This window comes from Triturus cristatus, chromosome 9, assembly GCF_964204655.1.
Source record: "Triturus cristatus chromosome 9, aTriCri1.1, whole genome shotgun sequence".
Classification (NCBI taxonomy): Eukaryota; Metazoa; Chordata; class Amphibia; order Caudata; family Salamandridae; genus Triturus; species Triturus cristatus.
In genome coordinates this window covers 792655898-792673917 of record NC_140592.1, presented here as the reverse complement: position 1 = coordinate 792673917, position 18020 = coordinate 792655898, and the positions used below count along the sequence as shown (strand labels likewise).

Genomic DNA, 18020 nt, shown 5'->3' with positions numbered 1-18020 from the left:
TACATGGTTGCTGAAAAATCTCTCAGGGAAATACAAATACGGTGTTCGTTTGTCTCTTGGTAGGATTTTACTTCCCAATCCGTGTTCTCAGGCCGGACTAGAATATAATGGTAATGTTGCATGATTTTGCCCCTCTCTGTGTTGCAAAAACGAACGAGTTTGTTCCCCATACAAATTTTGCTAGATATATACTGTGGCAAAATGTGAGCATAGAACAACAGCAGTTTTCACATTAATTTAACGAATGATGTCTCGTTTCATACAGTGTGGGACGCCTTTAAGGCCACCGCTCGGGATTTCATCATTAAATTTATGTCAAATAAACGTAAAGTTTCCCGCATATTACATAACACACTTCTTGCTAAGATTAAAAAACTTGAGCACTCCTTCCACACCTCCAAGTCGAAGGACTCCCTTAAAGATCTCATCACTGCAAAAATCGCTTTTAACGAATCCACTACCGAACAGGCCTCCCTATACTTACTGAAATCCTCAGCAAAGTATTATGGTGGCCAAAATAAATCAGGCAAACTTCTAGCCAATTATCTAAAGATTAAACAACAGAAACTTCATATTGATTCCATTATAGATGATAGCCAAGCACCGAAATTCAAAGAAACTGAAATACTACAAGAATTTGTACATTTCTATCAATCCCTTTACACACCAGAAAAAACACCCTCAGATACAGACATATCCCAATATTTTTCCACAATTCAAAAACATATTAATCCCCAATTAGATTTAGCCTCTTTGGAAGCTGAACTTACACAAACAGATTTGTTAAATGCTTTAAAAACTCTTAAAAAAGACAAGGCCCTAGGCTCAGACGTCTTCACAGTGTAATTTTATTTACATTTCGTTCATCTATTACTCCCACACTCTTCTTTCTTCCTTTATCGCTTCCCGTAATTCCACTGGCTGTTTTTCCGAAACCTTGATCTGCCTAATACCAAAAGCTGATAAGGATTTACGTTACTGTAAGAATTATAGACCTATATCCTTAGTTAACGTAGATTATAAAATGTTCTCGAAAGCTCTAGCCCTAAGATTAGAACCATATCTTCCCATGCTGCTTGGAAAAGAACAATCAGGTTTTGTCAAAGGTCGCATCATCACTGACAATACACGCTTATTCTTTGACATTTTATCTAAATCATCACATTATCCGGACTCCTTGGCGGCAATTGCGTTAGATGCAGAAAAGGCCTTGATTAGGGTTTACTGGCCTTTTATCTTCCACGCTCTCAAGTGGTTTGGGTGTGGACCGAAAATCATTTCTTTAATAGCCCTACTTTACTCTGAGCCCAAGGCCGCCATATCTACCAATGGCCTCATCTCCCCCTACTTTAATCTTAAACGAGGAGTACGCCAAGGATGCCCCTTGTCCCCTTTTCTTTTCAATTTGGTCTTGGAACCCTTTCTCTCAAGAATATGCCAGAATAACTCAATCACAGGTTTTGTCTCGGATCCTCAACAAATTAAGCTAGCAGCATATGCTGATGATATTTTAGTTTTTCTCTCCAAACCACAATCTTCACTTACAGCTTTCATGGGAGAGGTGGAGGCCTATGGATTGGTATCTGGCTATAAACTGAATAGAGGAAAATGTGAGATATTACCCTTAACCAAATACACCTTTAAGGATGATTTTAAGATCTCCAACTTTACTTGGAGCCCTAAACATATAAAATATCTTGGTATCTGGTTCTCTCCCTCTATAAAGACATCTATCTCTTTAAACATAGACAAATGTTCTGCCAAACTTAAAACTTTGGTCGCAAGATGGCATCCCCTTCATTTTTCTTGGTGGGGTTGTCTTGGCACAATCAAAATGATGTTGACTCCGATAGTTTTGTATATCCTTTCTAACATTCCACTTTCCATTCCATCTAAATTCTTTCAAAAGATTAATTCTATTTTAACTTCTTTTTTATGGAATGCTAAAAAACCAAGAATGGCATTACAGAAATTAACAAGACCAAAATCTGAAGGCGGTGTCAATTTCCCCCATTTCTCCAATTATCACAAAGCCTTTCAGTTACGACAACTATCAAATTGGATCACTAATCAATCTGAAGATAAACCTCTCTGGGTGGATCTTGAGGCCTCGTTTTTAGCTCCCTTCACATTTCAGGAATATCTCTCCTTTACTCGCAAACCACAAAAGCTCTCTACTCCCATAATAAAGCAATCCTGTAAACTACTAATCACTGCACCCCACTTAGTAGTACATAATTTAGACACTTTTCTGAAATTCCACAATTTGGCACAATAAACAAATCCTTCTCAATAGGTTGGAAGGCTTGGAGAAATAAAGGTCTACTCTGGGTTCATCAATTTTTAGATCAGGGCGTACCCAATCAATTTACGCAATTACAAACTCTTTATCATTTGCCTTCTTCCTTTAAACCTACATTTTTGACTTTGCAGGAAGCAATACTTGATACTTATGCTAAACTCAAATCTTCACCTTCCTCACCCTCCCACCCCCTTTTCCCATGGCATAACCTTTTGCACATAAACCCCAAAGCGTCCACCATTTATTCCCGTTTAATGGTACTTCCTGAGATCCGAGACAAAACCAAAGTGGAACTCTCGTGGGAATCCGATCTGGGGACAAATTGGCCTATCTCTTTTTGGAACAGAATTTGGACGAAATTTAGGAAATCATCCAGAGCGGCCAGCACAACACAAACACTCTTCTTTATTTACAACAGATTGTTTCTTACCCCCACATACCTACATAAAATACACAACACAAATCTCAACACTTGCTGGACCTGTTCCCATGTTCACGCTGATCTCCATCATATGCTTTTCACATGTCCACATGTTTTTATATTCTGTAAACAGGTCTGGAACCAAATCAACACTATATTTCACACCACAATTCCACTCTCCCCTACAAACATTTTCCTAGGTAGTTTAACAACGGACTGGGAAACAAGTCAATCCCAGTTATCACTTATTGATTTGTTAATAGCTGTAGCTTTTCAGCAAATGTCAAAAAACTGGAAAGATTCCTCTAAATTGTCCTATTTAGCTTGGTGGTATGCTGTATGTCACAATCATCGCCTCGATACAACACTCGTTCATCCTATCTCTCTTGCTACTAAACGTTCTCACCTTTGGGACCCACACACACAATTTCTAGACGATACCGTGAAGAAAACTCCTTTACCTGCTCCCTCACAACAAGAAGTGACCAAGCCTCCTTGACCTCCTATTGTTTATTTATAATTATGTTTAATTTATCATTTTCTATAATATATATATATATTGTTTTTATTTTAATTGTGTATTTTTGACATGTACTGTTATTTACAATTTCTGTGAACCTTTGCTTGTATTCATATCATCTTCTATATTATCCTTTTACTATTTTAATGGATATTATATATCGTTATTTTGTTTTATTACACCTTCATGTATTTATGTATTAACAAATAACTGCATATATGAAGTATTGTTTTTATGATCATAATAATCTTTTCAATAAACCTTTTCTTGAACTTAAAAAAGAACAACAGCAGGGTCAGGGCAACCTTTATGCAAACTAGCAATTCTGATTTAGGTGCAAACACCCATCTGCACCTTCTTTGGAATTATCACAGCCTTAAAATGAAGAACAGTGATTTTTCATTTACTTTTTTCTTGCACATAACTCTTTTCCTTCCTATTGTCAGTCTTGTTTAGCATTAGTTTTTTCTTGTCCGTTGCTTTTCTTTTGCAGTGCCTTTCTACGCCACTAACCTTTTCTTGTCAAGTGATGTTTTATCCATTATATTTTTTCTTTTCTGATTGCCCATGCATTTATCTTGCCCAGTTCTTTTGCTTGCCATTTACCTTTTACTGTCAATGACTTTTATAATTGCTGTTACCTTTTTTGTCTACAGATTTATTGTTGTCTATCACTCTTATTTCTTCCCTGTTAGTATTGTTTCTAGCCCATGCTTTTCTTGTCCATCATTTATGGTGTACAGTGGTAGGTGTAGCAGGAAGAGTAAAGGTATACCATAATTCTGCAAAACAATAACAGTGTTCTGCTTAGAATGGAACTCTACACCTGTGATTCTACATCTTTGTTTTTGTTCCTTCTGCCTTCCACCTTTCCTTTCCCCTCTACAGATGTCTACACATCCAAACAAGGTTTAGATGACAACGTTGCATCTTATGTAGCAAAGCTCGTGTTCACCTTATTGATTCTTTCTGGTTCAACCTTGAATTTGTACTTTCCATGAATCTATTTTTGTCGACCTGACTGAGAATCAATTTACAGCAATGGAATCCATCCACTTATGAAATGGCACCTTGATACATGAACATGTCGGCTATGACCTATGTTCATTCTTCGGATGGTATTCAGCGCCAACACAAAGACACAAAATACTGCATGAATACGAAATATAAGGGGCCACCGGCATTTGTGACTTTTCTCCTAAGCAGAGCACGCTAAAATTGTAACTTTACCATTCTGACAAATGGCTGCGTTGTCTTCCATTTTGGGTGGTTATCACAAATTAACCCCCCCACCTCTCCCCCAGCACAAGTACCAAATGTGCATGCATCTGGTATCTTTTGTAGTAAACACTGGGGAATAACATGCCCAAATGATATTCCACCCAATTTAGCACACACTATTGCACCTCTTGCACAGTTCTGCACACACATTTTTCAAGGCGCACAGCTAAAATCTGGAGCAAAAAACCTTTGCACACAAAAAACGTTTGTGCCCAACTTGGAAAGGGTCCCATAGTTCCTTGCCAGATGGTGGCATGACTTCCTTTAATGATATCTGCACAACTGCAGGCTAACCTAGCTAAACTTAATTGCCGCTGTTTGGGCATTTGTTGTTACTGTTAGCTCCTCATTACAAGTACCCTGGTACGGAGAGCAGGCTAATTCCGCACCCCTGGTAGGAATGGTACTGGGGGTCCTGTTAACTGCTGCGTTGAAGCATTAGCAGGATTCTGGGCTGAACCCTAGGAATCCTCATTCTACTCGCAGCTGTTCTGCTGACCTTGTAATTCCCAATAGGGCTAGTAACAGGGTTGGATTGGGATTAGAAATCGGCCCAGGCACGCAAAAAAAAAGTGGCCCACATTAGCTATCCTCAAAACACTGCTTTGGCGAAGTTTTATGAACAACTGAAAACAAGTGAGGCCACTTCTGCTCAGGCCCCCTGCCCCCGCTCAGTATGCACACATTAATTGGCCAGCCCAGTGAGAGAAAGGAAGTGACACCACTGCCCGTTGATAAAAGGGAGGTAATGGACGCCCATCTGCCTCCAGAAAGGCCACTCAGGACCCCACTAGGCCACTGGCAACATGTGAACACACCAGACACAGCCCAAATCGGCCCCCCAGGCTGCCACACAGCTGGAACTTCGATACCGGCCCCTCGGTCGTTGCCCGAGTTCCTGCCTTACCAATCCGACTCTGGCCAGTAAAGAGGTAACTAGACACTAGCAATGACACTCTAAAAATGATCATGCCTTTGAGTCCACTACCTTGTTTGCATCACTAGATAAATGCTACATTTAAAATCTTACCTGTAGATGATTCCCTTATCATGAAGAAACATGAGGGCTAAGGTGATTTCTGCAGAATAAAACCGCGCTCGAGCTTCATCAAAGCGCCGGGATTTCTGAATATGGAACATGAGGTCGCCACCGTTCACAAACTCCATGACAAAGAAGAGGCGATCCTTAAAAGATAGAGAAATCAATATGGATCATTTGCAGAAATACATTTGTGGTGTAAAAAAAAAACGACTTTCAGGAGCAAAAAGGTGTATATGCCTTTATAGCACGTGAAGCGGTGGATACTAGAAAAAAGGAAGACATTTGAACATGCATAGGGCTGAACGAGGAGTCTATGATTGTGTATGCATACATTCATATTTACATTGAGGACTTTACAAGCTATGCACATTTACAACCAGTTAGATTATTTTCAACATTTAGATGTGGTTGTTCACATAAATATAGGTATTCATTTAGAAACTGAGTGATTGTTGAGCATGACTACGCATGAATACACAAATGCATTTATATCTATCCCAACTGAACGTTGCCATACATATTGTTGTTAAAAAAAATCAACTCTCTCTCTCCCTTTTATGGTCAGCATATTTCAGTCCTCATGGGCTACTCGCAATTGCCGTTTATGCAGTGTCTTGGCTTTTATGGCTGTAAAAATTAATTTGAAAGAGTCTTCCGTCTGAAATGTCAAGATGCTGGAAGCAGCAGCCAGAATGTAAATGTCATAAAATCAGAGTGTTTTTACTTTCTTCTGTTACTAGGTTACCAAAAAGCAGCAATGTTTATCGAGGCAGAAGGTCAGTGCATGTGAAGCCAGAACAGCCATGCCTTTATGGGCAAGATTTATGCTCATAGAGTTCAGACATTTCGTTGGGAGAATAGTCTTTGAAGGATCAAAGACTATATATATTGATATATTTATAGTGATATATTTTGATTGCTAATTCTCAATATGACATGCCTCTTTCTCAAGTTGTTTTATAAAGGTACACACAAAAGGATGATGGAAAGTAGGCTTGAAAATAGTCTAAACTACTGGCAGTCACTAACAAAGCTGAATCAACTGCTTTGGGGTTGCTGGTGCTCCCTTCCAGAGGGGTTCTCACCTCGCAGCTCGGGATGCACTGATCCTATGAGTAGTGGGGTTAGTAGTGACTTGCATAAGGCAGCCTTATGTGTAAAATTGCACAGTGGGTTACAAATGAGGAGTTGGAATGCTATCCAGAGGGACTGCCATTGATTTAGACAATTTGCAAGCATCCCACCCATCACATTTTGTGTGTTAGATGTAATGTCCTAAGTGGCCATGGGTATGTCCACACCTGGGTCCCTTGCTTGCTGTTCCACAGGATGCAAGCTATACGTCACTGACAAGGCCTAATAAGACTCAAACTGGTCTGGGGTTTCTTGAGTTATGTTCTGAAAAAAACCCCACCTGGCGGTTCAGGTAGGACTGTTCCCAGGAGAAGCAGGGTCCGTACTGTTCTGCCGAAGGGTAGCGTCTGTCAAGTGGGTGAAAAACGATGGCTTGGAATGATACCCAGAGCAATTGCAAGTTGTTGAGACTAATTCCAAGCATTCCTCCCATCTTCTTTTGTATGTTTGATGTACTATAACTTCTTTATAAAGAGTCCTATGTGATCTTGAAAGTTAGCAGACAAAATATCCTCTTGACAAAAAGGGGAATTATCCTTGTACGGTTGATTGTTCTTCAAAAGCACTTCTTTCTTTTAAATATATCAGTAATAAACATAAACTGCAGGTGTTGCACATAGATCAATCTACATACCCTACTCGCAGTCAATGACTGTAACGTCTGCACCAATAAAGTGCATTTATAAATCAATACTAGAAGGAGTTACACATCCCAGTAGTGTAATATTTTTGAGAAATAATATACTTGGTGCGATTGTACTAATGTCATCAGTACTGGTGCAATTTGCACCTCCATTTTATATTACATAGATTGTAATGGAAACTTTTTCACCAATATTTCAACCAATCAGCTGTTGCAAAACACAATTTTTGCACTAGCCAAAGAGTGAACATTTAATTTTATCACTTGTTAGGCAATGTGATAAGATAAATTATTAGCCATGAATCTGGCTTCGGACCTTTGAGATCAGGACAGAACACCAAACCATGCAATGTACTGTAACACGCCATCCAAACACAATTTCCCACACCAAACCACACCACATATAAAGCAAACTATTAGAAAACATCATATCAAGCCTCACTGCATCACTCATCACCACACTTTTTTTTACTCCAAATCAAACCACACTGCATCATCCCAATCCACATTCCCTCAGATTCAATATACCCAGCCTACCACTACACCTAACTGCTCACATCAATACTCATGTCAGACCACATGCTGTTGCAGGACAATATACACAACCCAAAACGTTTCATACTATGCACCACCAGATCAAACTACACAGTTTTTACATGAAAGTACCAATCAACATAGCAACAGTTACACATCTCTACATCCTTCTTGGCTACTTCTGACTCAACAAACCGTACTATATCTCTCACCCTTCACCTTGTCACCTTCCCACACCATGCAAAACGCACGTCCACCATATAAACACACCATCCAACAAGACACTACACCTCTTTACACATCATACATATCCATATGATACCATAACACACAATGCCACAAACCTTCAGATAAACATCTGGAAATATCCACACATCTGACAGAACACCAAGAACCAACAAATCATTTCTTACACCGCTCTCCACAAAGTCTTGCAAGTGGCTGCCAAATATGCCACCTTACCACTCTACAAAACACACTCCACCACAAAAGGCCAGACCATGTCATAACATTCCAAAGCAAGCCACCTGCAAGTATAATTAGTGCACAGGAAAAACAGACACCCTGCAGCATACTGCAGATCTTCAAAGTAGATCCCATCAAACCCCACGGCAAAGCACTTCAGGGCCTATCCTATTTTACACCACACCACATCACACGAAGAAGGCCGCCTCACCAAATATTATTGCCTCCACCTGACATCCCAGTATCCAACATAATCACCTGAGCTACAACACAAAATTCAAGACACCATATCACACATCTCAACACATCTCACCGCATCAAACCACCTCTAGCAAAACATGATCCACTTCACTACATAATTCACTTGTTTCCATGAACCTCTTCATTTTAGCTACAGAACCTTATTTATAACTATGCAATGATATCACTGAGATTTTATATTTGATATCCTGTGAAGGGAGTGAGATCTGAGGGGGTAGATCACCAACTTGGAGAGTTCGGACAATTAGCAACGGATGCTACTTGTTTCTTTAATGTGTGTTTGTACCAGTTATTGGTGGAGCATTGATGTGAATGTGGCAGTATACCTCGCCAAGCCAACTGCATCCCTCCCTGAAATTTCAGTACGAGACATTCTTAATTAAGATTGCCCTATTTGCTGTCATTGGAAAAATGTTTTGCAATGAGAGCGAGATCTTTGTGCTCCTAATCTTCCCGAGGCTGAATATGGGAGAATTTTACTGGGCATGAGAATGGGCAGAAATAGAGCCTGAGATGCTGGGTGGCTATTAGGCCCAAGATCCAGAGTGACACACCACATAACTAATTGCCCAATCATAAATATCACAATTTCTCAACTCTAAAATGCAGCCACTTAACCTGAACTAGTCCTGTCTCTCAGATTGCAGTCTACCAGGGCACAAAATGTAATCACAGTGCAGCAGCGGACTTTGGTTAGGTGGTGGGTGAAAACGTGAACCTCTACTGTGACACACCTAGTAGAAACAACCCATGACAAATACTGCAGCCATATGTGTTAGGTGTAAGATACAAGATCCATCCACTTACGTAGCACCAGTATGGGGAAAGCTTTAACTCTCCAAACCATATCACTCTATATCACATAATTTACTTGGTCCCAGAGTCATAGAACGGATGTCATGCTAGCATGGAAAATGGACCCTCTGCCTGTTTATCGAGTATTAAAAAATGAAGTGGGTTACAGTGGATCCTTAAAATACATAGGGTCTAATTCCCTGGCATCTACTTCATCATTGATAGCTATGTGCCTCCTCGCTCAGAGAATAATTTAACAGTTATTGACATTGATCCTTTTTTTTTAAACCTCTTAATTACATTTTAATAAAAATGTATACCTTGGCAACATATAGGCACATCAGAAAATTCTGCATCTGTTTCATCAGGTTCCATTGTGGCATATTCATTATCCTATGGTTAAGGCAGGCAAACTCACACAATAATAAAAAAAAACTAATACTTTATAACTTCCCCGGGGACGGTTTATCTCATTCAGACAGGTTTATTATCATTGAAGGGCTCTATGTGGAGTCGTTACTCATATTATGTTTATTATCATTAAATCATACATTTTTGTGTGCACCCCAGTTCTTTGTGACTGACCGTTCTAAGGTAGTGTATTGTCTGTGAGTCTCTTTAATTACAATAGTAGTAGCTCCCACGCTACCAGCATCCTATAATTCTTCTCTCTTGTTTTTGTCATCTTCACTCCTTTACATTCTGCTTCAGCCAACCTCTGTGTCTTATACAACCCAATATTATTGTTAGAGCCCTTAAACAATTTCCAGGACATAGCTATACAACATTTTGCAATCACTATCATACTTCCTAGATTTGGGTCTAGGCCAATTCCTAAGAGACAAACTTCAAGCATGCAGTCAATCATGGTGTTTAATAGTTTGTTGCTAGTATCCACTACTCATGACCAAGTAACGTACAAAGGTAGGACAAACCAGACCATACGGAAAAAGCTACCATTCGACCACTACCAGCTACAGCAATGCATCTTTCATATTTACATAAATCCAATGTAACTTCCTAGGTGTCAAATAAGTCTGGTGCAGGAAGCTGAAGTGAATAAGCATGGCCAGGGCGTTACAGTTCCATATGCAAGAAGACAGTATTTGGGACACCGATCCTTAATATTTCAATATAACCTATGTTACTTTCTAGGTGTCAAGAAATTTAACTGAATAAACTTCAGCTGGGCATTAAGTGCTACAGTTTTGGTATACTTACTTTAGCCTATTTCTATTTCTAAGTCAAATAGCCCATATTTTTCTCCCATCTATGGCTCCCATCTGAGACGTCACTCTCCCTGTACTGTGGTAATGCTCTATATAGGATCATCACTATTCCACAGCCAAATCTCATGTGTGAATATTACCTTTAAAGTATTTATGGCATTATGCATCACAGGTTAATTTAGGTCTTGGTTCCAAATCTCTGCAACTCTCAGAGCATACTCCTGAGGCAAGAATCTGTCTGTGAATTCAAAGGTTTTCTCTGGCCTCTTGAAAGGTGCACAAGACACTGATTATGTCAATTTCCCATCTGTTGTATGTCCATCCTCAACCATTTACTCATGTTTTTCGGCCCTGTTAGTTTTAGAACTTTGGAAGACATCACTGGGGTATGGTATAAGCTGTCTACACTGTAGTTCAAAGTCAGGTCCACACCCCCCTTGAGTCAGTGGTTGGTGTACTTTCCTTAGGACTACTCCACATTTGCCAGTACCAGTTTCAAAGAAAGGGCTTGCTAGTCCTTAAAAAATCTGGTAAGGAGATCCACTGTGAGTATGTCAAAGAAATATAACTTTTGAGGCAACATAACAGTTTTGAAGAGGTCCACTCTACCAACATTGAACAGTGGGTGCATAATCCAGAATGCCACGGACTTCACGTTATCACCAAAACCTGATCACAGGAGCATTTAGTAAGTCGTTCCTGGTGTGATATGGTTAGAATTCTAAATATTTAAATGAGTCAGAGACCCAATGGAGCAGTATATATTCCCCAACATGTCTATCGAGTGTTCCTGCTGCAGGGTTTGAGTGAATGTACAGGACGTCCCCCAGCTGATCTTTAATCCTGATTGTAAGGCAAAGCGGTCCAACACTGCCATGAATAGATCTAAGTCTACTAATGGGTCCATGACATGTAAGAGAAGTTCACAGCAATCATCTGCGAGGAAAACCCACAATCACAGACACATGTGAAGTACCAAGCAGCCAAGCAAGTGGTGAACACAGAGCTATACAAATAATGTGCAATGTACAATTAAATAACAGAAATAGATATAGGGTCAAGGAAAAGCTGATGTGAACATCGCCCTCAACCTTTCAAATATTTATCAGTGCAATCACCGTTTACTTCAGCCAGAGGTTAGCACAAGGCAGTCATATATTAATTAACCTTACAGAAAAAATGAATTTGGTGCATCTTGTAGGAATGTATTATTTTTTCCTTGTCCCGTAGCCAACCTACTGCCTCACTGTAGACTTCACCTTATATTTGACAGTGCCTCTCCTGCCTGTTTCAGACATCAGCAATGAGAGATAGGGCGGAGGCTAGCCGATTGCTAGCGGGAATTGACTGCATACATGGGGGCATATTCATGAGATTTCTCACGCAGTAGAGCAAGCCACCTTGTTGTGCTGTGCTGCGCTACACTGCATGACAGCAAAACGGAAGGAATGCACTATATTTAAAAGAATACAGTGCATTCCTGCTTTTTCCTCTGCAAGGGGTGACATTTTGACTGTTTAGCGCCAACGCAAGCACCCTTGCACCAGGTTGCATGGGTGCCCGTCTTGCATGCAGGATTGGTTTTGTGCAGAATGGGACACCATCCTGCACAACAACAGTCCTAAGAGGCATATTCCAATACAGCACACTTAGAAAGAGGAAATAATGAGGAGAAATAAAGGTATTTCTCCTGTTCACGCCTCTCCTGGGAAGGTGTATCTTTTTGGCACATTCCCAGGTTTACCAGTTCTGGAATATCTGGGAATGCGTCAAAATCCATTGGAGTTGCGTGGGAACACCCATGCACCTTCCTTGGAATGCCTACCTAGTGCAGAGTAAGGCAAGCTGCGTTGCTTTATTGGAGATTTATGACACCTTGCGTGGCTTCACAAATATCATTTTTAGATGCAACATGCATGTATTGCATTGCGTGATGCAAGTGGAATGCAACTGGGTCATAAATATGCTCCAAGATCTATATACCTAGAACAAGTACTACTGTTTAAGCAAAGGCCTGAATCAGAGGTGGTTGATAACAGAACATTCTCCATAGTATAGTCCAACACATTTTGTTGGCACATTCTCCAAAAAGGGAGAATCCTTAAATGGAGGATTTAGTATTTCTTCCAGAAACAGGAGAATATTTGGCTACCATCCATCTCTAAATCATCCTCCAAATTGGTCATTTAAACAAGGGTGTGCGCCCTGCCACCCCACTAGGTCAGTGGAGGCCATTTCCTTAGCTCCCCTGGCAGAGGCCTGGCCTCCCGATTCAGAGAACATGCTCAGACAGGCGGGTATCTCTAAAACTGTCAGAGCAGCCGCCAATGTGGCGGTTGCACTGAAGCAAAGAACTTTTTTAAGCGAAAGCCATGGTTGTTTTATTACATTTCTTTAGTTTTCAATAACAACCTACCAAGGAAGGAGTTTTTTTAAAATAAAAAATAAAAAAATCAATGGCCCTGCTGTGCAAACAGTTTCGACCTGCGCTCTGTGTCCTTTAACTGATTCCCCTGCATACGAGGAGCCGGCGGAGGCAGGCATGGGTTCCTCACCTCTAAATGGGGATGAGGAACTGCGAGTCAGGTGGAGAAGCTGCAGGCAAGACTGACCGGTGGCGGTGAGCCTAAGAAGTTTTCGTGACACGCTCACTTCAAGTGCGGGATAAATTGAAGAATCTTTCTTATATAACATTGGGGATTGAAGAAGGATTGCCGTACTATTGTGAAGTGAATCAAGTAGTGATCGTGGTATGTCAGCGATCTGAGCAAGATTGGACTATTTCTATTATTGCCCTGAGGAAGCCCTGTGCGGGCGAAACACGTTGGCCATATTGCTGCTGCTGTGCATGATCATCTTGCGACATTAAAAGAACATACTATATATCAATGAAAAATCTGGACTGAATCACTTACTGCGTATTCTATGCATTCTTTAGTGTTGCCTTTCTGTGTGTTCTCTAAAGGAGTCTGGTAGGTACTCTGGGGCAGATTTACAAGAAACTGACGCATCTGTACAGATGACTCCGTTTCCCTGCCCCTCCATACGAAACCCTTGCGCCACCATGGATGCGCACCATTAACAATACAGCGCACCATGGCTCAAGGATTGACAGGTGGGTCAAAAATTCTGATGCACCTGTTGACCCAAAAGTGACACATTGCTGGAGTTGCTAATGAAAGTAATGCAACTCCAGCAATGCGCCACAACAGATAGGTGAGTCCCATTTAAAAGCCTGGTGTCATTCCTGACGCCTGGTCTGAGCAGGTGTAGGGATTTTGACGCAGTGAAGGCGTAGAGTGACGCAGTGAAATGTTGTAAATTTCACTGCATCAGTTCTACATGGCTTTTTGCGTGGGAACGCCCACCCTGCATACATTATACCTGACACGGGTATAATGTGATGCTGGGCTTTACAACTTGCGGCATCTCCCCAGATGCGTCACGTTGTAAATGAGCTGCAATGTGGCGCATTGTTTAAACCGCTGCTGCGTCACAAAAAGTGATGCAACAGCGGTGCAAAATTATCACAAGGGGCTTGTAAATCTGTCCCAGAGTATTTGCTGGACTCCAAATGATCCCTGGATTCTAATCAATTCATAAAGAATCATAAATCCCATTTATCACTATATTCCATATGGAAATTATAAACTGTTAGCATTAAAAAAACTAACACAAACTAAGCCCTCTTATTCAAACATACTACAAAACAACATTATGGGTTACCACAAATTTTTTATATTTTCTTGGATTCCTTTGGAGTGCCTGGACTTATTTTAGAATGTTATGATTGGGAGAGGTCGTGCCTTCTCTCTGCTCCTTTGCCGCCTCTGCTGAAAGAATGTCCTTCCTGTGTGTATGAAATGCTAGCTCTGTCATTCTGAGACAGGCATCTGGGAGGGGTTAAAAAAAACCTCTGGAATTCTAAGCCCCTGTCAGCAAACACACACTGCCAGTCACGTGGAGGGCTATTTATACCGCTGCACGTGATTGTAAGAATACCCGCCTACGCAAGCTGCCTTAGTATGTTGATGCAGACATTGTTCTACGTCTGACGCTTGTAGTGTGTTCACACTTACTTCCATCATCCAATCACATTCGTTGTATCCTGCCTTTGCTACTAGTGTACGCGAGTGGCGGGTAGGAACCTAAATGTACCAACTCCGATGCTTAAATACTCTACACTCACCACAGACGAAAGGAAATAATGCATGAGGTATTTCAGAAAGCAGAAGCCATGAACAATAGTTATGGATGTGAAAAACCAGTTTAAGGCCTAAGATTATTAGAGAGTGTCTTGTGATGACAGAGGAGTACACGGGTCTAATGAGTACATTGTAGGGCACATTCAACAGCCACGTAAAATTCACTGAAGGAAGCATATTCACGAAGTCTCTTTTCAGGCGCAAACAGGCTTGTGCCTAAAAAAGCAGAAATATGTGCATTCTTCAAGTGAGTATAATTCACACAATAAAATGACAAACAAAATTTTAAAAATTGCGGACTTTACATCACGCATTAAAAATGTATTGCCATGCGAATGAAACAGTGGTTGCACATAAAGGAGTGTAAAGCAAATTTTGTTTACACCCACATAGTACTAAGAACATTCACAATTAGATGAGAATGAGCTTTCCAAAACATCTAACCAATATGTGAATGGAACAGGTCGAAGCTTTGGCGATATTGAAATGAAGTGCAAGAACCATTAATGTACCAACAAGTTACAAGGCGATACGAGACATTTTTTTATTTATCGAACAGTGGTACAATAAATTGTCTGACCTCATATTGATCAGAGAATTAAAATAAATAACTTAGGGGCATATTATCAAGGACGGCGTTAAAATGATCGCCGGTTTAGCGGCAGAAAACAGCCGCTAAAGCGGCGATAATGGGTTTGATAATATGCCGCAGAGAATTCCCATAGAAGCCCATGTTGACACCAGAAGATAACCTTGATAATATGCCCCCATACCCTCAAAATTTGGCAAGTGAGGAAAGAACAGCCTTCTCGAAGGCAGGTGATGTGTCCTAACTTCACAGTAGGAGTAGATGTAGGTGGTTAGCTTTGCACGTTCCACCCGGGAAGTATGGGGCTTCGGCTTCTGGGATTGGCTGCCATTAGAGCGACGTGGGTTACTTACTGCTGCTCATGCTGCCTTTAGCCCGGGCACTGGCGGTCTTAGGGTTTTTCCGTCTGTCGCCTATAGTACGCACACTCAGCTATTTTTCACACACATAGGAAGACATGACCACTGTTTGGTGTTAGGCAGCGGTAGCTTATTTTATTACATCAGCCTTAAAACTCTGATGTCCCAGGTGAAAAAATTCACAATTTTAACTTGCTCCCAATACCTTGGGTACACACTTTGCAATGTGAGGAACAAGACATGGTAGACATGAGAAGCATGTGAAAGTGAAAACACATCTTGCAGACTTTGACATCGTGACAACACTGCAAGTCTTAATATCTTGAATAGCTTGGCGTAACCTCCTTTTCTAAAATCGTTATCAAAATATATAACCATCATGTGTATTATCTTATTTCTTTACAGTGTACCATATCAGGAAACCACCAGACTGACACCAAATAACCAGCGGGAGCCACCCATGGTAAAGACATATCACAGGCCTCCCAGCAAATGAAGACACCATGATGTAAGCAACCCTGGGGTAGAGCTAGAAGGCAAAGGGTATCAGCAGGCCCCCTTCACCTCAATCCAGCCCGAAACCCACATCAGAGTCAGTTGAGACCAATTTCAATTTAACAGCAGGTGCCAGAAACTAACCCATAATCTTTGGTTTTGTTGAACTTTTGACAAAAACCTAAAAATCACCTGCTATGAGGAATCTAAGGGATGGGTGAGTGGGACATTGCTTCTTCTCGCAGACGACAGCAGAGCCAAACAGGGCTTGATGGGGGTCATCTGGGCTTATAAACCCTCCTTCCCTGTGAAAGGCCTCTACCCCTGGGTGTGCACAGGAGGTCCAGAACACTCCTCCTTCTTACGGAGTCTCTTTATCTCTGCTCATCAACAGTCGATCTGATGCCGCAAATCATTATGGAGGAGGGGACAATAGACCCTGCAGGGGTAACTTCTCAGCCCATCTCCTTCTGGATGCACTCAACAATATATGCCAGTGTGTTCAAACCCTCGGTGTTCAAACCCTTCTTTTTCTCTCTGACTTTTTTCAAACTGCGCCAGCTTCTCACTTTGAAAACGTGACAGATTTTTGAAAACTAGGCCAAGTTCTAATTAAGTACATTTAACTGCGGAAGAAGTGTACCCACATTTCTTAGATAAAAATACCAGCTAATTGTTTACATTTTGTTATTCTGGAGCAGCTGTGAGTTGGTAGATGAAAAATAATATGTGTAAAATAATCAAGGTTATCTTTTTGTAGCTAGGCAATTATCACTCAGTTTGCTCTAAAATCATTCTGAAAAGATTTAGGCAACCCTAAAAAATTGTTTTACGTTATTCTTTATTTGTTTGCAGTTTTACATTTAGGCTTCTGAAGTGACAAATACCGTATTACACTTTTTTTCAATACTTTTACTAGCCTAGAATTAAAAATACAAAAAACACAGGCCGGTAAAAAACAAAGCTTGGTGTCAACCCTAGCTTGGAAGTTCTTTTCTTGCTGTGCTATGTATCCCATTAGCGTTGTGTTCATTCAAATGTTTTTTTAGCAACGGTGACTGAAATATAGCTGTAGCCCCACTATTCTTACAGCTCTGCATTGACTTCCCTTCCAGCTCGTCGTGAGTTCAAGGCTTGCTATGCTGTCTTTAAAGGTGTTACTTTTCTATCCTAGCAATAAATGTAAATGTATAAATAGGTGGATTTGTAGAGCGCTGCTTGTCACTCGTGAGGGTATCCAGTCGCTGAGTAGGTGAGAGTGCTCATGTGGTCAGACTGGGCCTGAGTACGGGCAGTCTCGATGGTCCCACAAGACACTTAATTGAAAAACCATGTGTTTAGCTTCTTGGGAATTCAAAAAGTAAGGAGGAGGCCCTGATGTGTTGGAGGAGGTCATTCCAGGATTCGGCGGCTTGATAGGCGAATGATTGAACTCCCATTCTGCATCTGCGGATATGGAGAGGCAAACAGAGCGCAACTGACAAATGAAAAAGCAATAAGTCAAGATGATGGCAAACCTGATATCTAAATCCAAGGGCTTGATTTAGAGTTTGGTGGACAGGTTTCTCCATCACAAATGTGACAGCTATCCCGTCCACCCTATTGCACGCGCCATATGAAATAATGCACTTGCAATGATGCAGAAGGGATATCCATCACATTTGTGATGGAATAACGTGCATGCCAAAGTCCAAATCAGGCCTCCAATGTTAGCAGCCTTCTTTTCCTTCTGCTCTAGATTATGA

General features: G+C 40.9%; 1 protein-coding gene across 1 annotated transcript in view; it reads right to left on the bottom strand.

Moving 5' to 3' along the window:
- Window positions 1–18020, bottom strand: part of PRKCH (protein kinase C eta) — a 536393-nt gene that overhangs the window by 72051 nt on the left and 446322 nt on the right. Inside the window, exon 10 of the mRNA XM_085626180.1 lies at window positions 5555–5709. Coding sequence (XP_085482306.1) covers window positions 5555–5709 — 155 coding nt within the window. The remainder of the gene's footprint in view (window positions 1–5554; window positions 5710–18020) is intronic.